Below are 25,427 nucleotides of genomic sequence, written 5' to 3' on the forward strand. Positions count from 1 at the left end.
CTCTATTGAATGTTAGATGGTGTAAACCTTGTTTGTGCTGGGCACCATTTTTGATGAACTGTGGAGACAGGCAAATGGTTCCAATGGCAGATCTAAAGGGATATAACTTAGCTGCCAAAACTTCTCAGCTTATAACGGATTCTTATACTTTATTGAGCTTTATTGACCATATGTTGATGTACTATATGCAAGGTATTTGTGGTAGGTATTGAAGGAAATACAAAGAACTGTAAGATTATGGGCTCTTCCATAGACATGAAAGGATTTGCAAGATGTAGTGCGATTCTGCCAAGGTACTTAGTACGTGTTGTATGACAGAATTTTTTAAAAAAAGGGGGAGTGTTGCTGAGAAATTGAACTTAAGGATAGTATCTTAGGAAAGGTGAAACTTCAGTCAAGACCTCAAAGTTATCATTTTTGGACAGGGGAAGGAAGAAGAGTGAGTGTTTCAGATAGGAGAAGAGAGTAAAGGTACAGAAGTAGAAATGAACATGGCATTTTGGTGGGAGAGGACATGGCAAGTGCAGTAGTCTCAGTGAAGTGAGAAGTAGCTCAGTTTATTTCTCTAGCAAGCCAGCTCTGCCTTTCAGCACCTGGGCCTCTTCTGCCTGCAGAATGCCATGCCTTAGGTCAGGGCCCAGTCTTATCTGGATTACTGCAATAGTCTCCCAACAGGTCTCTGACTTCCAGTCTTAATCCCTTCTAATCTATCCTCCACAATGCCTCCAGAGTTGTCTCTCTAAAATCCGTATTTAGTGATGTCTGATTTGGTATCTGCTTAGACCCATTCAGTGACTGCTCATAGCATTTGAGAAAAAATTCAGACTCCTGAGCTTGAAATAAGAGGCTTTCCCTTGCCATCTCCATCTTCAGCTTTATCACCCGCTATTTACTATGTTTGGTTTTTCTAACTGTAAACAACACTCTGCTTTTTCAGAAAGTTTTAGCATTCTTTATGTCTACCTTTTATATGTGGTTTTTTCCTGCAGTCCTACCCTCCCTTTTTCTTCTATTTAATTTCTGTTTCTTAATCTATACTCTTATCAAACTGTACTTCCTCTGAGACACTTTCTCTGAGAGGCCTCAATCTAGAGAGCTCTTTTGATGATCATTCTCTGACACCCCCATCCTTACCTTATTTTTCTATAATTATTTTGTTATGCATGTCTTATAGGCAGTTGAGCTCCTCAAAGCTAAGATTATCTGGATTCTATTTGTCCAGTATCTAACACAATACCTGACATTTTGGGGGAGCTCAGGAAATGTTTGCTGAATGAATAAATATATGGGAGACCACACTGGCTAGAGCAGAGGGTGCTTCTTGGGAAGTTGTAGAAAATTCAGTTATATTCATACCATGGTGGATGAGGATGTGGGCTTTGGACAAGTTCGCCTGGGCACAAATCCCAGTTATTCTTCTTTTAACTGGGGAACCTAAGCAAAGCATTTTACTCTTGTTCCTAGTTTTCTCATCTATAAAATGGGGATAATAATAACTTCGATCTGGGGTGGGTTTTGGGCTGTGCTGGAGCACCACCAGGCCACCTCCACTGATGACACAACCAAGGACAGACTGGGTTGGCCCTGCTAAAGTGAATCAATCTCTGCAGTAGTCACAGCCAGTCAGCCTGAGTGTGAATCCCTCCTATTGATGTGTCAAGAAAAACCAAAGTTTAACTACTACAGAAGGGCACACACAACACACACAAGGAACATACGTGGAACGCCCGGCTCTAGTGACCAGGGATATTGTGCCACTGCACCCCACAGGACACCTACTACATAACATCACTCTACGAAGACTGGGAGACATAGCACCTCTACCTAATACTTAGAAACAAACACAGAGAGGCAGCCAAAATATGGAGACAAGGAAACAAATGAAAGAACAGAACAAAGCTCTAGAAAAAGAACAAAACAAAATGGAGACAAGCAAACTGCTAGATGCAGAATTCAAAACACTAGTTATAAGGATGCTCAGTGATCTCAGTGACATCTTCAACAAAGAGATAGAGAACATAAAAATGGAGATAGAAAACACAGAAAAGAAACACTCAGAAATGAAGAATACAATAACAAATAAAGAATGCATTAGACGAATCAACAGTAGATTAGATGAAGCACAGGATCGAATCAGCGATTTAGAAGATAAGGTTGCAGAAAGCATCCAATCAGAATAGCAAAAGAAAAAAGAATCTGAAACAATGAGGATAGTTCAAGGGGCCTCTGGAACAACATCAAGCATACCAACATTCACATCATTGGGGTACCAGAAGGAGAGGAGAGAAAGCAAGGAATTGAAAACCGATTTGAAAAAATAATGATTGAAAACTTTCCTAACCTGGTGACGTTCAGAAAGTGCAGAGAGTCCCAAACAAGATGAACCCAAAGAGGCCCACACCAAGACACATCATAATGAAAATTCCAAAGGTTAAAGACTAAGAATCTGAAAAGCAGCAAGAGAAAAGCAGTTAGTTACCTACAAGGGAGCCCCCAGAAGACTGTCAGCTGATTTCTCAATAGAAACTGTGTGCAGGCCAGAAGGGATTGGCACAAAAATATTCAGTGATGAAAAGCAAGGACTAATACCCAAGACTTCTCTACCCAGCAATGTTATCATTTAAAATTGAAGAAGGGATAAAGAGCTTCCCAAACAAAAATAAGCTAAAGGACTTCATAACCACCAAACTAGTATTACAGGAAATGTTAAGGGGACTTCTTGAAGGAGAAGGAGAAGAAATAAAAATATGAATAACAAAATGGCAATAAATACATATCTATCAACAATTACTTTAAATGTAAGTGGATTAAATATTCTTATCAAAAAACATAGGGGGACTGGAATGGATGAGAAAATAAAACCCTTACATTTGCTGCCTACAAGAGACTCACTTCAAATGAAAAGACACAGTCAGGTTAAAAGTAAAGGGATGGAAAAAAGTATTTCATGAAAATGAAAACAACAGAAAAGCTGGGCTAGCAATACTGATATCAGACAAAATAGACTTCAAAACAAAGGTTATAACAAGACAGAAAAGGACCCAGTAATCCCATTTCTAGGTATTTATCTGAAGAAACCCAAATGCTGCTGCAAGGGAATGTGCACATCTATATGTTCATTGCAGCATTGTTTATAACAGCCAAGATGTGGAGGCAGCCAAGGGAAGAATAGATAATGGAGGTGGTACATACACACAGTGGAATATTACTCAGCCCCAAAAAGAATGAAATCTCACCATCTGCAACAACATGGATGGACCTAGAAGGTATTGTTGGGAGTACAATTAAGTCGGAGAAAGACAAATGCCATACGATTTCATTTATATGTGGACATTAAAGAACAAAATAAACAAAACAAACTCATTAGATACAGAAAACATTTTGATGGTTGCCACATGTGAGGGGAGTTGGGGGCTGGGTGAAAAGTGAAGGGATTAAGGAGTGCAAATTGGTAGTTAAAAAGTAAGTAGTCATGGGGATGTAGAATATAGCATAAGGAATATAGTCCATAATATTGTAATAATTAGGTATGGTGTCAGATGGGTTCTGGATTTATCTGGTGATCACCTCATAAGTTATATGAATATCTAATCACCATCTTGTACACCTGAAACTAATATAATATTGTATGTCAACCATAATTGAAAAATAAAAATATAATTTAAAAAAATTGTTTTGGTAGGATACACTGAGCTGAAACAAAGAATTTCCTGACAGCAAAGATTATCAAACAGTGCCATAAGCTGTTGACTGCAAATGAAAAAAAAAAATGTTTAGAGAACACAAATGTTCACTTTATATATATATAAAAATAAACCAGGTGAGGCAATACGTACTTCACGTCGAGTGAGTGGCCCGGCTGTTTGTGTATTTTACCGCATATGGCCCTTGGTAAAAAACTTTGAAAAAAGTTTGGACACCCCTGCTTTAGAGTATGCTGCACTTTTAGTTCAAATAACTAGAGAGAAGATTCAGAAGATATAAGGGAACCAAAAGGGCTGTTTATTTCCATTTTTTCCAGATCCTTTTTCCCAGACATGTTTATTACTTCCATTGTGGTTCTTTGATAACGATGGTGACTTTAACCTTCCCATCAATCAAATGAGCAATTACTATGATAAAGAGATGTTGAAAGTAATACAGCAGCTTCTGATTTCTAACATAATCCCTCTCCCGTCCACCTCACATTTCTCATCTCTGCAATGAAGGGATTGGAAGGAATTGGTTTTATTCACTCCACCTCAAAAATACTATTTCAGTAATTCATCATCTGTTTCATTGTAAGGATTCCAGAGATGCCACTTTCTGTATGTGAAACTGTTCTTTTCCATAACATGTTCTACTTTAAGAAGTCCTAGGTAAGTTACTTATCACTTACCATATTTTCTGATAGTCCCTTCTTTCTTGAAATTCCTTTTCAGACTTGAAATTGATTGTGCTTTATTTTAGTGCATAATCTTATCTATTTAAAATCTGAATTTCTTTCAGGATCATGTATAGTTTATCATAATCTGAAATGCCATTGGTTTGCTCCAAAACCTTAGAATGTTTTAGAATTCAGATAAGACAAATAGAGAATTGATATGCTTCTGTGAAGAGTAGGATTCATATTTTACATATGTCTAAAGGTATCCTACTTGCCAGTAATATGGCCTTAGAATTTAACAGAACAGGAATATTTGTATATGGCAGAAAATGAATTACATATCTCACATTAACATTTACAAAATAAATGATCACAGTGTTAACTTACCAATAAGCTGTTTTTACATTCTAGGCTTGGAAAATATCTTGCTTACATAATAAACATAATAAAGTTTCAAAGACAAACGAATTCACTTTTCAGCAAAAGCTTTGCTTGAGTGTATCTTGGCTTCCCTTTTGACAGTTTTAGCCTTAATGTTATAGTAATGTTTTCTTTTTCTGGGAATCAGATAATCTTGTATTTGGAAAAATATTTTTGGTGAACATTTTATTTTTTAATGGCAACTTGTATTTTGTGAAATGCAAGTGTTCAAACAATTTATAAGAACTAAACATCACCACCCACATATAAGATTATACAGGAATGGAAAAATTTTGGCTGACTTGTTGTATATATTGTTCAGCCAAAGTGGATGGCAGACTACCTATAATGATTTAGGGGTTTGAAGCAATACTTTTAAATACGGATAATATTAAACTTGGCAATATATAAAGTATATTATATAATGTGTTGACCAACTAAAATTGATTGCTTTCCTCCATTTATAAGGATGCACCCATTATATAAATTCTGTACAAAATTACAAACATCATTTTTTTCCTTTTCTCCTTTTAAGTATTTATTTTAATTTTTAATAGTGAGAATCATTAGCATTGGAAATGCTGTCTTTTTGAAAAATGTTAAAGTCTAAAGAAAATAAGAGGAACATTTCTCTAAAGCTAAGCCCTTTGAGGATCTGATAGGCCTCTGTCTAGTTGTACCCTGAAGAGATGGAAGATTAAGTACCAGGCACAGGACCCATGGGGACAGGCTTCTAACTTGAGGGCTTTCCATGGACAACACAGTGCCTGGCAGGCTCTTAGGAGATTAAATCTGGGCTTTGTCTGTGGGTGGGCCCTGAGAGGAGGTTGTTTGCTTAAATGTCTAGAGAATAGATAGCACTTTTTTCTTGAGACTAACTAATATTTACCATGTAAATTTCTTTATAACTCTGAAAAATGGAATATAAATAATAAATATATGTGTGTGTGTGTGTGTGTGTGTGTATGCATGGAAATCAGCTCTTAATGTTGACAAGCAATGCAGCCTTCTCTAGGGAGCTCTACAGAAAATGTATCAGCCAATGGTTAATTGATTGGCACTCTGAGAGCCAGCTCACCATTGTCTGATTGCCCTGGATGAGGAAGACCAGATAAGATTCTGTGAAGATGCTTAGCTGGATTCAGAACCAAAAATCCTACAATGCATGTGGCTATTCTGTCAGAATGGATGGCCAGCCTTATTTTATGAGCAAGTCAGTTAAAGTTTAAGATGAGCTTAATTGCTGGTTCCCTGGAATGGAAAAGGAGGTTGTAACAATGATTTGGGACTGGGATTTTGTAGATGAAGATAGCATCATAGAGAGGAATAAAGATTTTAGCAAATCAAATTTTTGCTCTCTCTACAGTAGGAATAATGTAAGAAGTAGGTTAGTTTCTCATCCCAATCTCCCTCCATGTTCTCTATCAATGATAATTACCTTTATAAAAACAATTCTCTCCGTAAAAAATTCTCCCTTTGTCTTTGCAGCCTTTGTCTTTGTCTTTGCAGTTTATTATTATCTTCATGAACTCTTTGACTTTGACTACCACCTTCTTGGTACCACAAGGATAGCATTGCTGTATTTATTATAGATTCCGTTTCAGAATTTCGTCTTCTTATCTATTTCCTCTGCCATTTCTTAGTTCTACTTCTTAATGTATCTTGCATCTGAAAACCTTTGCAGCTTATGGAGTATGTCAGTTCTTTATCTTCTTTACTTTTTATTATCTATATGCACTCAATTATCATTTTGTTAAAAAGATAAGTAAAATACAGAACAAAAATATACTCTAATAAATCGACCAATCGTTATATCAGGAGCAAATCCAAATTCTTTCCCATTTAACACAGACCATCTGTTATTATCTATTGTCCTTTAGTTTGGCAGGGTCAGTTAGCAATTATTTGTGCGTGTTTTAAACCACATAATACAAATAGAATGTAAGGTGAAATTGTTAATCTTGCAGAAGTTGTAGAATTACCTTAAGTCGGGGAAGGTGATGGTGGACAACTTGAATCACATGGAAAGTAATTGATTAATGAACACCTGGCAGAGTTAATTTGGTAAGGATGATGACATGACAGATATGTTAAAAAACAAAAAGATTAATTTGTACATCAGAGGATTGTCAGAGGCTACTGGGGAAACTGATGAAGTTCTCAAATACTACAAAAAATTGTCATCTTTTCATAATGGATGTCATATATCATGGCATCATATACTTTTGTCAAAAAATTTGCACTGAAGAAAACACTTGAGTCCTTGTAATTCTAACAATTTGTTCTTGCTTGTCATTATGATAAAAAAAAAACTAGAAATAAGGTAATGTAGTTGCTTATTTTTTAATATTTTTAAGGGAAAACTTACCTTTTTTCCCTCCACAATTTTAAAAAACGTTTATTTGCATTTATTTTATGCTTAATTATCCCTAGGCTATAAGTTTTTGTTTCTTCATTTTCTTTTGGGATATATTTTTCTTCTGTCCAATTTCCTCTTGTTTGAGAAACAACCTGTTCTTTTTCAGTAAGGATCATCTCAGTGTGGTATGGGGAGCTCATGTGTGGGTTATTCTGACTGTGGGTGCTGTAGGTCTGGCAGTGCACATTGGAGGCTTTATCTGGATGTGCTCAATGACCAGAGACTCTACATCATAACCTTTAAGTTCAGCATTACTCTCTGCATTTTTAAACATGTACAGCAAAAATTCAGCATTCTTTTTTGACCATTGATCCTGTTTCCAGACCCACTGTTTGGCCTGGGCACACCTATCAACTCTACCTTTATAACAATGGAATGGCATCCATTGTTTCTGTAAAGGGAAATCTTTCAGATACTTTCCCCATAAACATACCCTTGATGGCATGGGCAGTTTCATCAGTGTTCTTAAAGTGAACGTCAATATTTGAACCTCTTGATTTGCATGATGTTGGTAGGTTTTCTGGGTCAAGTGAATTGCGAACCATTTTCAGAGATCACCTCAGGCTGCTTACATGAAGAGCCTTTTTTTCTCTACAATTTATTCAGAAATATTAGTACATGTTTATGTCAGGCTATGTTGGTGGAACAAGAAACCATACTAGATATAATAAACAGAAGGGTTTACTATATAAAATTAATTTTTAAATGGGGAGTTTAGAAGATTTGAAAGATCTACTTCTAGACTGAAACCTTTCAAAGGAATCATACACAAGTAGTATACTAGGGAAGCTAAAACCTTTGAGGCCACTGCTGGGAACTGGAGAGTGGATGTTGGAAGGTTGTTTCTGAGTAGTTTCAAGTTAGCAGATCTTGATTGCTAACAGAACAGCCAAGGCACACAGTACTATGGCCTCTATCTCTTTCCACTTTTTAAATGTCTGTATGACTGCATCTGATTGGGGGAACCTAGCTGCAAGGGAGTCAGTCAATGTAGTTTTTTTGTTTGTTTGTTTTTTGCCACATCTATACACAGAAGGAGCGGGAGCTAGAGCCTAGGAGACTCAATCCAAAGTAACTGCCAAATTGTCTCAAGTTGATTCCATTTATAAAGTCTTGTTTTGGTACTAGTTATCATGTGTAATGGGTACTCTTTTACGTTTTTCCTACTGGCTGTATAAATAATTAGAAAGGATAGAAATCCCAGGAAATCTTCCCAATAACTGGTACTATGATTTTGATTATTATTGGCTTTGAGTGCTGTGTTGCACGTGTAAAGATAGGGATGTAAATCCAAGTAGGAAAGATGTGTTATAATTGCTATTGTGTTAGGTTGTTTTGGTTTAGGATCAATTTCTCTTCCTCCTTCTCTTCGTCCATTTTCTTCATGTCCTTTAATTTTTATACTGCTCTCGTTATATTCAAATATACAATAAAAAAGCCTTGGCCTAGGTAATAACATTTAAGAATTGAGTTGTGGAAAATTCTTCCAGAATTTACTTCTTGCATGCCTTTCCCAACTAATCTTTTTATATGATAATTATGTAAATGGGAAAATGAAAACCCTATTTATATACCGGATTACTAAAAATACACTTATAATGCGTAAATGTCACTTTAAAGCTTATGTTGGGAAAATGATCATAATGTACAGTTTACGAATCAAAGGTAAGGAAGAAATACAAAATAGTTATACTGTTTATTAGGACGACTTTGGGTGCTAGTTTTTTGGCTTCTGGTTTCTTCTGATGATTATTAGCATCAAAATTGGAGGGTGGAATAGAGTACAGTGGCCAAACAGAATATAATAAATTGTGTATTATAGTTATTTCTTTTACCATGGACTATTTAGAAAATACATGGCATGATTTCCCAAACTACGCATTGTAGTACTTTAATCCTTTGTGTAGACATTGGTGAAAAATGGCGATTTAAAGTATTTATATATGTACACATATTTATATATACTTATACATATTTATGTATATATTTACATATATAAATACCTATATTTACCTATAAATAAAAAGTGCCTCTCAAAATTTTGCCTTACTATCTAAAGTGTGTTATATTCCTTTATTAGTTGAAAAATAAATTCATTTTCATTTCAGTTTCTTTCCACAGTAAGGGCCTCTTGGTTTGTTTCAATTATAGGGAAATAAAATACCTTATGTAAGGGCTGTGTCTCTGGTTACAAGTTCTCCTCACCTCCCAACAAGCATATAATTAATCTCCAGCAAGTTAAATATTGTAATTAAAAGATAGACTTTCCAAGGAAGAAGTAACAGGAGCTAAGGTTAAGACTATTAAATTTATACCTTTTCCAGCCCCCTGGAAAAAAAAACAAAAAACTAAATCTGAAGATTTTTAACAAATATACCCATAGCAACAAAAATGCTTCATTTACAGTAAATACCCATTTCTTGTCTATCTATCTGCAGTTTTTCCACTGCAAAGGGTTAGGTACAGTGTTTCCCCGAAAATAACACCTACCCTGAAAATAAACCCCAGTTAAGACTGTCAGCCAGACAGATGCATTTAGCATTTTATTATGATATTCCAGAAGAAAATGACATGACTGTATTTGAATAAATGTAAATTATTGTACATGAAAAAATAAGACATCCCCTGAAAATACACCTTAATGCGTCTTTTGGAGCAAAAATTAGTGTAAGACCCAGTCGTATTTTCGGGGAACTATGGTATAAGACCTGGTCTTATTTTGGGGGAAACGTGGTATTTGTTTTGGATTTATTAAGAGTAAAGAAAAAGTGTATTTTTTATTTTGAGAAGACTTTTCTTGGATCTAGAGTTTAACCTTCAGCAAACAGGATCAGCACTTAGTTTTATACTTAATATAGTATTTATATTACCTCTTAATTATTCTTCCACAGTATATAAAGGGCTGGTCTGGAGTATCAGCTTTAGGTGGCTCCTATGTGGAGAAGATAATAGATGTGTGTGTGCCTGTAGGTTATGGCTCTTTATAGTGGCTGCTATTGGGATCGTCTTTGAAAAGACCTGAGACTCTCTGGAGAAATGGTTCTCAGCATGAGAACTCTCTCCCACTCTCTTTACCTTTCATTCCAGCCTTGAGTGAGCAAATCCAAGTCTTGTCTGACATTGTAGGTTCACACAGCGGAAGTTAGCCCTCCTTTCTTTTCTACCTTCTACTATTCCTTTTTCCCTCCTCTTTCTTTGTCCATTTCTTCTTCTTCTATATGCTTTTTACTCATCTGTTTTTCATATTTAATTTACCCATAGGGCTTTCCCCCGTTTTCTCCGCAAAGTATTCTTTTTTTTCATTAAACGATTGTGTATACGTGTATACCTTGGGAGAGGAGGACACTCTTTAGATATGAGGATGACTCCTACTTTGAGCTACCAGACATTTTTATAAATCATGGAAAACCGTAAGATACACTTTCTAAAATGCCTTGGGTAAAATATAAAAATTACAGTCAACATGATACAAGTGGTCTGACATGTGTAGGAGATACACACTCATGCCCATATGGAGGTCAAAAATATTTCACATAATCGTATTGGAGACTCTTTCAGCAATTACCTTGAAAACTTAGGATTTAAAATGTCTTTAGGGAACATTGTAATAGCAAATGTTACTAGGCAGGAAAGAGAAAAGCCTATTGTGGAGGATATCCTGAGTGAGAAAATACTCAGGATTTTCTTCCCTTTTAGTGGTCTACTTGTCTTCAATGATATCATTTAAAGATTAGACAAACAAAGGCCTTAGGATTTTATGGTAACATTTGTCAACCACTTGGAAATCTGAGGGTAAAGAGATCTTTCTGGAAGCTATTATAATAAACAAAGCTACTTCACTTAATTTTGTAAGTCTTTTTATATTTGGAGTGTTTCTTATGTTTTTTATATTTAACTATGTCTGTCTTTGTTGCCTTGCAGGAAGCTGTAGACATGAAGTCTGAGGGACAGGCGACTGTAATTCAGCAGCTGGAACAGACCATCGAGGATCTGAGGATCAAAATAGCTGAACTAGAGAAGCAGTACCCTGCCATGGACGTGGAGGTGGCCAGCGGCCATCATGGCATTCAGAATGGAGAGGCACCTTCAGAAGATGTCTGTCTTGAAGCTCTCAGGTTACAAGAAAAGGATGTACGGCATCAAAGGATTTTAGAGGCCAAGTCAATCCAGACGTCCCCGGTAGAAGAGGGCAGGACATTGACACTGCCTTCGGTTAATACACTGCCAGAGAGTATGGCTGAAAGTGGAGACTCAGCTGTGCCATCCTCTCCTTCTGGACCTCAGACAAAATTCTGCTCAGAGATTTCTTTGATTGTGTCTCCAAGGCAAATATCAGTACAGCTCGACGCACATCAGTCAATTCAGCCTCCACCACCTCCATCCCTTTCACCGTCTGATGGTCAAGGACAGGCCAGGTCACAGTCTTCCCATCCTCTTCATACTGAATTTGAAACCAGCCATGAACACTCTGTTTTATCCTCCTTTGAAAACAGCCCTAACATCCCACCCCCACCACCTCTACCTTGCACAGAGCCTTCCAGCTCCAGGCTCGGCCTGGACTTGGTGGCTCCCTCACCTCCCCCTCTCCCTGGCATCACAGGGCCTGCTCTGCTCAGTACAGCAATCCCCCCACCTCCTTCTATGCCTGGTACAGAAATGCTCCCACCCCCTCCCCCACCATTACCTGGTGAGGGAATACCTCCTCCCCCACCTCTTCCCGGAATGGGAATACCTCCTCCCCCCCCTCTTCCCGGTATGGGAATAGGAGTGGGAATACCTCCTCCCCCTCCTCTTCCTGGAGTGGAAATACCTCCTGCCCCACCTCTTCCTGGAATGGGAATACCTCCACCTCCTCCTCCTCTTCCTGGAGTGGGAATACCTCCTCCTCCTCCTCTTCCTGGAGTGGGAATACCTCCTCCTCCTCCTCCTCTGCCTGGAGTGGGAATACCTCCTCCTCCTCCTCCTCCTCCCCCTCCCCCTCCCCCTCCTCTTCCCGGAGTGGGAATACCTTCTGCTCCCCCTCTTCCCGGAGTGGGAATACCACCTCCTCCTCCTCTTCCTGGAGTTGGGATCCCCCCACCTCCTCCTCTTCCTGGAGTTGGGATCCCCCCACCTCCTCCTTTGCCAGGTATGGGTATTCCACCTGCTCCAGCTCCTCCTCCCTGTCCTGGAACAGGCATCACCTCACCCCCACCACCTGCTCTGCTTCCTGGATCTGGCCCTCCACTCCCCCCACAAGTTGGGAGTAGCACTTTACCAACACCACAAGGGTGTGGATTTCTTCCCCCTCCATTGCCAACTGGCTGGTTTGGATTAGGGATGAACCAGGACAAAGGGAGTAGGAAGCAGCCAATAGAGCCTTGTCGGCCAATGAAGCCTCTGTACTGGACGCGAATTCAACTACACAGTAAAAGGTAACATGAACGGGAGCTGATCTTTGCAGTTTGCCAATACGAGGGAAGCGTTTTCCTTTAAAACTCTTGGGGAAACTATCATTGAATGCATTTTTAAGTACTGCTTTAAAATTTGTCTGTAGATGTTTCAATCAATGTTTAGCAAAACAATGTGTTATTTGAAAGTTTAGATTTTTCTCCAGGAATATCAAAAGGATAAAACAAGTGACATATGTATCAATGTATAAGATGTACAGATATCTGGCTATATAGTTATTGAGTAATCTTTTAAAGAAAGAGGGATATATTTTTCTTAGCATACATGCCCTATTGCCTATTGTAGAACCTTACTTTGACAAATAGCTTATAAATGTAAATCAGATTCTTAGACAATCCGACTCTTGATGATGCTATTTGCATCCATTTGAAGTCACAGCCTTGTTTTACTATTGTATTTTGTTTACAGCAGTCTTTCTCATCAGAAATGAGCTACACAAAAATATACATATCCACACCCTCTGTGGGAAACAATTTAGCTTTGAGAATTCCATGACACTTTCATAGAAGATGGGTGACACAGTGTGAAGTCATAAAATCATAGTTGGCACTGATTTTTATAAAAGAACACTCCCCGCCAGGTACGCTGGTGGCATATTACTTATCCATGCATAGTATGTAGCCTGTGTTCCCTGATTTCTGGGACAGTGCTATAATGCTTGGCTGCGGAACGTGCTGATGGGAGAAAAACCATGCACTTTAAACTTCACGGGCCTTCCTTGTTCTAACTTTTCATGATTCCTTGAATTTCATTTGTGTGATGTGGCATGTACTTAGAAAACGGATATTTACCAGGCTCATTCTTATTTCTTATATTATTCTTTTTTCTCTTCACTGAATCACATTAGGGGGAAATAATCTATATATTTTGACAACTTTTAGCTTTGTAGCTCTTTCTCTCTATTGTTGCCATGTCACTTACATATGCTAATGCCTCATTTTAAACCATGCCCCATACTAATTTTAACCAGATATAGTATATGAAGTTTTTTGTTTGTTTTGTTGTTGTTTTTCCGTTTTCAAATGGATCTACCCTTTTTTAGGTGGTATTACATGATTACTATAGTTATTGAGAACTCAGATAACAATGCGAGAGTGATGAAAAGAGGTAGGGAGATGGAGGACGCTGCTTTGGATCATAAAATGATTTCTTTTTTAACCCATGAATAATCTACAAACTTGATGAGTCAAGTTGAGATTGCGAGCTATCAAACATTTCCTGCCTTTATTGCCCATTCTGAGAGGGTTTTTATACACTGACTCGATAACTGAGAATTCCTGGAAATGACTATTTTTAGGCAAACGTTTCATGGTATATTGATGCTATCTTAACTTTCTCATCAAGTAGATAAAACAAATGGTGGTCGTCATGTAAAAGTTTTCTTTCCCCTTTTCCCTTCCTTCCCCCTGTTGCCTCTTTTATTCTTTCTGGCAATGAATGCTTCCTTCCTTCCTGACTTCTCATCCTTGCTTTCTCTTCTGCTTTTCTTTTCTTCCCTTCTTCCTTTATGTTTATGCTAGCCATGGTATGTGTAGTTTGGCTTTATGGCTCGTTCAATTGGTGTTTCGCTTAACTTTAGAGACTCCAGTGCTTCACTTATTTGGGAAAAAATTGAAGAGCCCTCCATAGATTGTCATGAATTTGAGGAACTATTTTCTAAAACTGCTGTGAAGGAGAGGAAGAAACCTATTTCTGACACCATCACAAAGACCAAAGCTAAACAAGTGAGTACTTCATGTGTTTTCTAAAGGTGGACAGTGTTTATGGCATAAATGTGAATTTTCATGAGAAGAAACAAACAAAAAACTTTGAAATCGTTTTCTGGGCTGTGTAACTTCCACAGTCCTTAAGCAGCATTGGAGGTTACAATTTGAGAACCCGTGGTTAAGTGAGACTGTCCCAAACGGAACAACAAATAATCATTACCAAGTAATAACGTCCTGACTATTTTATTTGTAGCCTTATGAGCCATGTTTCCACAATGTCAGCAATTACTTGTTTCCAGAATTAGTTGTCTAGAAATACACTGTCACTTGATGGCAATCTGTCTAAAAAGCACTGTCATGGATGGAAGAAAGAAAACTTGGCAAAGAAAACCAGGAAGTCCAGTCCTTAGTAACTGATAATATGCTTGGTGTTCCATGGTATTATAACCAAAGCAGACACTCCGTAGAACTCAGCGAGACAATCACACTGTACTTGACATATGAAAGATCCTGGGTCCAGTTCTAGCCTCTCCATTGTGTTGGATTTTTGATCCTGTGACACCTGAGTCATAAAAAAGAAAGAACAGTACCTTTGGAGAAAAACATTCCCAAGCAGCATTTTTCAGCTCATCCACTTGATCATGAAAAGATGCTGTGGTAAATTTCTCGAGTGTCATTCAGGGAAGTCTAATAAAACCCTACAATAATGAACCCCAGAGAGAAGATGTTACTATTGGTGCCCATCCTTTTACCTGAACTGGCGAGTGGCTACATTTCTTAACTTTTGCAGGGTCGGCGGAAAAGTACCTGGAGCCAGAGAATGGCAAGCAACTCAGTCTTTTAGGGTCAGGGAAAGAGAAAGACAAGAGGCGCTGTTTTCCTGGACCAGTCTCTCTAATGAGTGGTACCTGATAGTGTGATTCATTAAATTCTTGCCTCTGACTTGGATCTTGTAGCTAGAGTTGTACGACCCAGAGTTGTTCCCATTGATAATTATTTCAGAGCAGACAAAGCTCACCAGATGGACACTGTCAAATCCAGCCAGGAAGGGATGGATCTGAATGGGACAGCTAGACCCCTGGAACCTGTAGCTAAGTGGGTGGGCACGCTCACCCCAGGCATTTCTATTAATCTGATAGTGTTACAAATCCAAACATGATGCAGTGGACTTCTTCTGAACCATTTATTGCATTACAGCTAATTGCTGGTGACCTTAGGTCAGTGATAATGGTAGTTAGATAGCACCTGGCACATTGTAAGCACGCAATAAATATTTGTTGAACAAGTATACCAGCTGACTGAGGGAGGAGGACTTTATACATATCAGTGACTGCCTAGTCATAATTAAAAAACAGAAATGATTCATCTCCTAATAATCAGTTTGGCCAAAGTGGCAGTATCAATGGGAATGAAGGTAAATAGAAAAAAACACATTTTCTATTTACCTGCAGAGGTAAATATTTAAAAACTCTTTTCCATGGTATATTTGCACATAGCACCCTTAGGCTGATTCATTATATCTTTTCTCATGGATTGTATCAGAGATGGAAAAGCTGTCTGGGGAAAGAATATTGGGTGGAGAGTACAGACATTGAGGAGAGTGAGGCAACCAGGATTGTCACTTGATGCATGGACACATGTGGCACAGGATGTCTCTTGTGCAGGGACAAAATATTCAGAAAAGCAAACCATGCCCTTGGCACCTCCCATCACCACTTTCTTCTGTGAAGTGAACACAGATAATGAAGATGCCTCGTATGTTGCTTGAGACTCTAGGATTGCATGATTTATTTGACATAGTATTACGTTTTTAGCTTCCTGAAATAAGATTTATGTCTAACTCATCAAAATTTCAAATTCAACTAGTTGGCATGAGATGGCCTCTTTGCGTGTGAACAGTGCAGTATTAAATACCAGCTACACACAATCCTCTCTGTCATGAAGACATTTCATAAACTGTGGATCAGAAACTTTGCCAGTGTCTGAATTTGCAATTTTTGGTAGTGATGCTGCTGATTACCTTCAGCTTCAAAGAGGGTTCACGGAACAGTCTCCACCATGACTCCTCATAAGCTTGTTCAGCATCTTCTTGGCTTGGGTGTTGCTACTGAGCTCTGCATCTCAGGTCTGTTTTCCTGTATGTTGAAGAGAGCAAAATCTGCTGCAAAGTGATAGATGGCTGAAGAAATCTAGTTTTATTTAACTTCGTTGTATTTGGAAGAAAAATCTATTCATTCCATCTACTTTGAGATATTTAAAATTTTGTTTAAGGAAAATGTATTTTCAGGACACATGCAAATCATTCCCCTTTTTATGGGAAATGCATACTGATTGTATGTGCAGACATTTTGGTACCTCATGATTCATTTCTAGTGAAATTAATAGCCTTCAATGCTGTGGCATATGTTTATGGTGGTATTTTAAGCAATTCTTATATACAATGGAAGCTAGAAGTTCTGTTTTTCTTTAAATATCTAAAAATAGCCAAATAATTTTTCTGTGATCTGTCTTCTTCTTGAAAGTAATACTGTGGTCAAATGCACTGGTATTTAATGAGGTGCCTGTGCTGTTTTTACTCTTTCGGAAAAGACATTTTTCACTGTGGTAATAGAAGATTCCTAGCTGCGCACATTGCTGTTTGGCATAAAGAGAAAGAGGAATATGCTGTGGACACCTAGACTAGTACTGTTGAAAAATACCTTGTATTTCTAAATATTTTTTCCTCCAAGGAACCTATCGCAAAGCGTTTTGTTTTTTCCCCATAGAATATATATGTAAGTTCCGTGATGACTCCTCAGTTTATCCTTTTCTTACTTTGAGTTAAAATTAGCTGAGAAGGTTTATGGGAGTTTATCATAGTATAATTTGACATAGTTCTGCTTAACCAAATGAGTGTGACACATCTATCAGAATTAAATGTTAACCCGCTAACTTAACCCAAGGACAACACCATCTCTTACAGAAGCAAGAGGAAAAGAGAAAAACCCGTCTCCTATGAGGTCCACGTTCAAATATTGACATACATACAAACTTGCCCATTTTTCAGGCATGCTCTAGAGATAGTAAACATTTAGTCCAATCTCTTCTGTATTGCCAGGGTAATTCAGCAATTATTAACACTGATTAATAAAAAGCGCCTGTCACTCAGGATCTTTTGTGTTCAAATAAGACTAAGGTTAACCCCAGCAGCAGCAACAGCAGCAGCAATACTATTAATAATAGTGGTAATTATGATGACGACAATAGTAACTACGGAAACCACAAGGCATATTGTGCTTTATCATGTGCCACTCATTCTAAAAAAGTGCTCTACGTACATTAACTGATTTAATCCGCATAATCCTATGAGGTACACACCATGATCCCTAGTGTGTGGTACAGAAAACTGAGGTGTAGAGGGATTAAATAATGTTCACAGACCAGTAAGGGGCAGAGCTGGGGTTGAAACTCCAGCCATTTGGATCCAGAGTCTGTGCATTTAATGATTAAGTCATAGGTATGGATGTGAAATATTTTATAGGAGTGTCAGTATAGTATTTTATTTATATGGAGACTAGAATAGACATATTTTTGTACTTTTTAATTTTTAGTATGTATTTATTTTACTTTATTCATTTTAAGTATAGTTGTCATGAAATATATAGTATTTTCAGATGTCCTGTGTGGTGATTTGACATTTATATACCTTATGTGACCAACCACATGAAATCTAGTAATCACCTGTCACCATGCAAAGTTATCACACACTTATTGTCTATACACCTCTTCACCTTTTTCAGCCATCCCCCCCCCCCCTTCACTCTGGGGCCATCAATTTGGTCTCTGTTTCTGTGAGTCTATTTATTTTTTGTTCATTTGTTCTGTTCTTTAGATTCCACATAGAAGTGAAGTCATGTGGTAGTTTTCTTTCTCTGTCTGACTTATCTCATTTAGCGTAATACCCTCTAAGTCCATGGCAAGTTTCACTTTATTGATGAATAATGTTCCATTATATACATATATACCACATCTTCTTTATCCATTCATCTATGGATAGACACCAAGGTTGCTTCCATATCTTGGGTATTGTAAATAATGCCACAATGAGCATATGGGTGCATATATCTTTTTGAATTAGAGGTTTTGTTTTCTTTGGATAAATACTGAGAAGTGAAATTGCTGGGTCACATGGCAGTTCTAGTTTTAGTTTTGAGGAATCTCCGTAGTGTTTTTCACAGTGGCTGCACCAATTTACACGCCTACCAACAGTGCAGGAGTGTTCCCTTTTCTCCACATCCTTGCCAACACTTGTTATTTGCTGACTTTTTGATGATAGCTATTTTAACAGGTGTGAGTGAGGTTGAATATAATTGTGGTTTTGATTTGCATTTCATGATGATTAGTGACATTTAGCATCTTTTCATATGTCTGTTAGGTGTCTATATGTCTTTAGATAAATCTTTTTTTGTATTTTCTGCTCATTTGAATGGATTTTTTATTTTTTTTTTGTTATTGAGTTGTATGAATTCCTTCTATGTTTTTTATATTAACTCCTTATCGAATATATCATCTGCAAATATATTGTCCCATTCAGTAGGTTGTGGTTTTGTTTTGTTGATGGTTTCCTTTGTTGTGCAGAAGCATTTTAGTTTGTGTAGTCCCATGAATTTATTTTTGCTTTTGTTTCCCTTGCTCGAGGATGCATATCCAAAAAGATATTACTAAGACTGATGGCAAAAGTTTATTCTGTTTTCTTTTGGGAGTTGTATGGTTTCAGGTCTTGAATCAATTTTGAGGTTTTTTTATACAGTGTTTCCCCAAAAATAAGACCTAGCTGGACAATCAGCTATAATTGTCTTTTGGAGCAAAAATTAATATAAGACTTGGTATTATATTATATTATATTATATTATATTATATTATATTATATTATATTATATTATATTATATTATTATAGACCCAGATTTATGTTATAGTAAACTAAGACCAGGTCTTATATTAATTTTTGCTCTAAAAGACACATTAGAGCTGATTGTCCAGCTAGGACTTATTTTCAGGGAAACATGGTATATGGTGTAAGAGTGGTCCAGTTTCAGTGTTTGGCATGTATCTGTCCTTTGTTCCCAACAACACTTGCTGAAGAGAATGTAATTTCTCCATTGTACATAATTGCCTGCTTTGTTGTAGATTGACCATATATGTAAGGGTTTATTTTGGGCTCTCTATTGTGTTCTGTTGTTCTATTTGTATGCTTTTGTGCCATATCATACTGTTTTGATTATTATAGTATTATGCTATAGTTTGAAATCCAGGAATGTGATACCTCCAACTTTGTATCATAAGATGGCTTTGGCTACTAAGTGTCTTTTGTGATTCAATAAAAATTTTAGGATTATTTATTTTTGGTCTTAGAAAAATCCACCAGCTCTTATTGATTTTTCTTGTTTGTCTTACTCTTTATTTTGTTTATTTCTGTTCTGTTATTATATCCATCCTTTTACTTTGTATTTTATTTTTTTCTGTTCAGCTAGACTTCAGGCAATTTTCAATGATGGTTGTTCTGTAGATCAATTGTAATTTTGATGTGGTTGTCAGAGGAGGCAAACACAGCATTTACCTACTCTGCTATCTTGACTGGTTATCCTAAAGTAATTATTGATAGGTGTATATCATTATATTAATTGTTTTGGGGTTGTTTCATTAGTTCTGTCCTCTTTTCTTCTTCTCTTAATTTATTTCCTTTTGGTTTGCTGGTTTAATTTAGCATTTTGTTTGGCTCCCATTCTGTTTATTTTGGTGTGTTTTTTATGTTTTTATGATTTGTGGTTACCATGAGGGTTCATATATATCCATCTATTTATATAGTAGCCTAATTTAAGCTGGTAGTGTTTAAATTCAAACACATTGTAAAAATACTACATTTTCACTTTCTCCTCTACACTGTGTTTGATGCTATATTTTATGTTTTTGTTTTGTTTTGTTTTGTGTATCTTCTGCTATTGTAGCTGTAGTTATTTTTCTTCTTTTGTTTTTTAACCTTTATATTAGGTTTTTAAGTGGCTGATTCACTGTGTTAATTTTGTATTTGCCTTTAACTGTGAGATTTTTGTCTCTCCTGGATATTATTATTTCTGGTTATGGCCTTTTTGTTTCTGTATAGGAAAGGCCCTTTAACATTTCTTGTAAAGCTGATTTAGTGGTGATGAACTCCTTCAGTTTTTGCTTGTCTGGGAAACTATCTATCCTTCAATTCTGAATGACGACTTTGTTGGATGTACTGTTCTAGGTTGTAGGTTCCTTTCTTCAGTATTTTAAATATTTCCTGCCACTCCCTTCTGGTCTGTGAAGTTGCCGCTGAGAAATCAGCTGTTTGCCTACTTGTGTTTCCTTGTATGTGGTTTGTTGTTTCCCTCTTGCTGTCATCAAGATTGTCTCTTTATCCTTAACTTTTGCCATTTTAGTTTAAATGTGTCTCGGTGGGGGCCTCTTTGGATTCATCGTGTTTAGAACTCTCTGTGCTTTCATATCTCAATGTGTGTTTCCTTCCCCTGGATGTTTTCAGGTATTATTTCTTCAAATATACTTTCTGCTTTTTTTGTCTCTCTCTTCTCCTTCTGGGATCCCAATAATGAGAATATTATTCCTCTTGTTGCTGTCCCATAGGTCCCTTATACTAACCTTTTAAATTATTTTTTTTCATTTTGCTCTTCTGATTTATGATTGCCAGTATTTTTTTTTTTTTTTCATGGTTACTAATCTGTTCTGTATTAACCAGTCTGGTGTTGATTCTTTCTAGTGTATTTTTCATTTCAGTTATTGTATTTATTTCTGATTGGTTTTATGTTTATGATTATATTTTCTAACTTTGTTTTGAAGTGCTCTTTGTGTTCCTCTCTTCTACGCTGATGGTTTTTCAGCATCCTTATGATTTTGTCTTTGAATTCTTTATCAGGCAAATTACTTATCTCCATTTCATTAGAGTTGTTTTTCTGTTTTGCTTTTTTTTTTTTCGTTGTTCTCATTTGGAGCATAGTCTTCTTTTTTTTCATTTGAGGCATATTTTGTCTCCTCATTTTATTTGGCTTTTTATGTTTGCTGCTATGAACTAAATGAAATAGCTATCTCTCTTGATCTTGAAAAAGTGCCCTGTGTAGACTGAGCTTGGAGCTTTGGCAGGCTGTTTGGAGCGAGGAGGGGCATGACTGGTACCTGTGGTGCCGCCTTGCTAGAAGGGGCTGGTGCGGGGCCGGGTAGCCTGTTGTGCATGTGTATGGTCGCTCCCAGTTGTTCCAGCTGTCCAGAAAATCAATCCTTCTTAAAAAGAATTTGAATTTGTATTGATTTACATATATGCTCAATATTTAAATAACTATAGTTATACGTATGAAATTGTATGTGGAGATACTTTTAAGGTTTTTTTTTCCATATTCTTATAGATTTTGACAAGTACATAAACTATGATGCCACCAAACATGACATTTTCCCAGTTAAATAAAACCTTATCTGAGTGACGTGTGCTTTAGACACATGAGCTTCTGTGAGCAATAAAAATGAGGGCCATTTGCTTGCATGGCTTATAAATAGTGGTTGGAGGCATACAGCCACTGTGGTTAAACCTCACCAAATATCAAGTAATGATACTTTTGATTCAGCCCTGAGAGAAAAAGAAACCGTCTTTTGAAATATGCCTTAAGTACATACTGTCTAGTCATGCTTAAAAGGTCTGTATAGAAACCTGTTATCCACAGTGTAAATTTGCACACAGAAGTTAACAAGGTAGAATAAGAAGAAAGTATGTTGCTTTTTAAATACACAACCGGCATTTGTATAACTAATTAGTGCAACATAAATGAATCTCTTCATGAGTTGTTTCTCCTCTGTTTATCATAATAAATGCTTTACCCACAGAATGGGGGAGAAAAATGATTCATGTTAGTTAAATATTTATTGGGCTTCAGCCCCTGAAAGTATGATTAGAAAAATAGATATTTAAATCTGCTACTTATTATATGGTGAGGTTATAAAAGGAATTCTTAGAATTCCCATTTCGTACAGATGTAATTGTTACGGAGTTAAGACATTGGAATCCTGTTAAATTTTTCTATTGTGCTTGCTTAACTTAACCTCTAAAAAGGCTCTTTTTGTCTGTTATGTGAAAATTCCTAATAATGGGAAAAGAAGCATTCATTATTCAAATGTTCCTATAGGGGAGTGTATAATGTGATGCCTCTAAGTATTTATGCATAAAATAGTAATTGCCATTAAAAGGATTCTTCCTACTGTGTGGGGGCATTGGGAAAATGTATGTGCTATGCATCAAATATTGTTTGCTGCTGTAATACTGATTGGTCTGAAAGGAAAAGGGTATTTTACTTGTGAATCTACTCTACCTTTACTTATGGCAAATATTTATTTTATAATTAAAAATGTTTCATCATAATCAATAGATATATCAGTGTTGCTGGGGATATATCCTGAATTATAAGTAGTAGAAGTCTAGTTTTTTTGTACTGGTATTACTTTTACCTGCTGTACCTGGCAAGGGTGAGTTTTTGTTGATTTGGACAGTTATATTTGTCTTTTAGACTGAAGACTAAGTAATGTCTGAAACACCAAATATCTTATAATAAGACAATTTAGATTTGTTTTGTGCATACATAATAAACATTTGGTACTTTGTAACTTTTAATATAACATCTGTTTTTAATAGAATACTTGTATATTCCTATTGCAAGCCTTAAAAATGTATTTACATAGAAAACCACATCAGAATACAAAGCTATAATTAGACAAACACAGGTTTTGTAGAATCTGGATTTATTTTAGATATTAAAAGATTTATTATTTTTTGAAGATGCTTTTCCTATAACTATTTGTAGAACATACCCAATCAATTCAAATAATGAAACAATAATAGCCTCTATGTTTAAATTTTCTTTCAGCCAAAAAATTGTTTTTATACTTCTAAGTAAATGGCTAAAAAAACCCAACCCTAATTGTTTAATAAAAAGGACATATAATTAGGTTAATGATCCTTGACCTTGCTAGATTATATTAAGAAAATTATATTTGATTAATGGCACATTGCAATTGCACAAAAATTAGTCATAATGTTGAAGGTTAATTCTTTTGAACTTCATATTTATGTGGTGATATTAAGATTATGTTGGGCTGCATATATAAGAAAGGGGGATTGATTTTTAATGTTTCTGATGTTCTGTTTATCAAGATCCATAGGCATTTGAAGAAAGGGTTGTTTGGGAAGTTCACTTAAGATTTATTACCTTATTGTGATTATCTATGAAAATTAAAACTCATCCTTGCAAAAATAAGGAATGGTTTTTGGTCATTTATAGAATCTAAACTCTATTTGGATCAGAGGGTGGGAGAATGTTTCCTCAATACTGCGAATATGGAGTGGACTAGCTGCTCCAGAGAACCCTGGGAAACTAAGGAGAAGGGAGGGAGCACCAATTACTTTCAGGGTTACACTCCTCTCTGGATCTGATGGGAGCAGGGTTTATCCATTTCAGCAGAGAGTACAGCAGGGAAAAAGGAAGAAGAAGGAAGAGCAGGAGGAGGGCAAAGAGGAAGAGGAAGAGGAAGAAGAAGCAGCTGTACCAGGTTGAGCACAGAGGTTCTCTAAAGGGCTAATTTATTACAGAACACCCTACGAGAGGCAGTGTTAATGGATTCTGTCACAGTCAGTGCTGTGGGTCATCACGAGTTGAATAGAGCATGTTGGCTGGACTTCGGTGAGGCTGTGTGGAGGAGACGAGACTTAGACTTGGCCTTGAAGGATTTATTTTGTTCAGATATATAGAGAGGATTAAGTGAGGAATTTTGCAAATAACACCATGAGCCAAGATCCGCTTGTATCTTATTTAAAACCATACGAGTAGTTAATCAGTCAGTATTGGAGCAGGCTTCTCCAGCATGCAGGCAGCTCCTATCTGAGAGTTTCAGGAATCTGACTGTAGACTGTCGATATTCATTTCCCTGAGCTGAATATTTCCCCTTCTCATTCTCCTAGCAAAAGTTTTCAGTTTTGTCGTACCAGACATAAGGGCAATAATTGAATTTAGATAAATGAGACTTGAGGTTGATTTTTATAACCTGGGACTATATAGTGACATGTTCGTTTCTTTACCATGGACAGCAACAGGATTTTTGACTCTTCCCCAAGCAAAGGCGAATTTTATTCCTTATTGGACTTATATGGATATAATTATGGTAGCTCCTACTTTTCACTTATGCGAAATGATGCTGGTGACACTAGTCTGATTGGTCACATTGTACCTCACTGTGACCTAAATTGAAAAAAAATGGTTCCAATTATTTGAGGACACATATTTAACCTTTAGAAGAAAAATTGATGTTCTTATTTATGTCCCTAGTTTTCTGTTTAATTTAAAATGTTTTAAATTTAAACTGAAGTATAAATTTGTTTCTTTTTCAAAGCCATGTTCATAATGGAAGTTTTCTCATATTTCTGCTGATTTTTTTGTTAAATGTTAAAATGTGAATTTTTAAAATTACTAAATTTGTAACTTGAAATTCTCTCTGAAGTATTAGTTGAAAAGTTGATTGGAGGTGGGCCTTCTAGATTGGAGGTGGAGGCAGCTTGGCTTCCCAGCAAAACTACAATTTAACTGGTGAAAGTTATAAAAATTACTTTATCTAAAGTCTCTGGAAATTTTCCTAAAGGCATACAGGAAATGGAGAAACACTTACTCAGGAAAAACTACTAAAACTCTCAAAGAACAGTGTGGCCTTTGAGCCAGGTCCCGCTCCATTACCAACACCCCAACTCTGTGTTACGGTAGCTTTGCCCCATGCATGTGCGGCCAAGAAGTCAGGGAGCTGTCTCCCTGCAGCTCTGTCTATGGCTATGGTTTTATTTTAGAAGAGGTAGACTGCTGGCATTTTTAGTTTCCCCAATGCCTGTTGCATAATCTCTATTCCATAGAGAACCAAGGAAAGAGACATCTGAGAAGAGCCCTCCAGGGATCAGTCAACTCTGGAAGCCAGGAAGACTGTGTACATTGCACATTGAACCAACTCAGGAGCAAGCAGAGCAAGACA

At 36.8% G+C, this 25,427-nt stretch overlaps 1 protein-coding gene across 2 annotated transcripts in view; it reads left to right on the forward strand.

The window, feature by feature from the left end:
- FMN2 (formin 2) overlaps positions 1–25,427 on the forward strand; it is a 318,182-nt gene that overhangs the window by 96,865 nt on the left and 195,890 nt on the right. For both annotated transcript variants that reach the window (XM_019746843.2, XM_074316783.1), the window contains 2 exons: positions 11,127–12,619; positions 14,236–14,380. In XM_019746843.2, coding sequence (XP_019602402.2) covers positions 11,127–12,619; positions 14,236–14,380 — 1,638 coding nt within the window. The remainder of the gene's footprint in view (positions 1–11,126; positions 12,620–14,235; positions 14,381–25,427) is intronic.

This window comes from Rhinolophus sinicus, linkage group LG12 (genome assembly GCF_036562045.2).
Source record: "Rhinolophus sinicus isolate RSC01 linkage group LG12, ASM3656204v1, whole genome shotgun sequence".
NCBI lineage: Eukaryota > Metazoa > Chordata > Mammalia > Chiroptera > Rhinolophidae > Rhinolophus > Rhinolophus sinicus.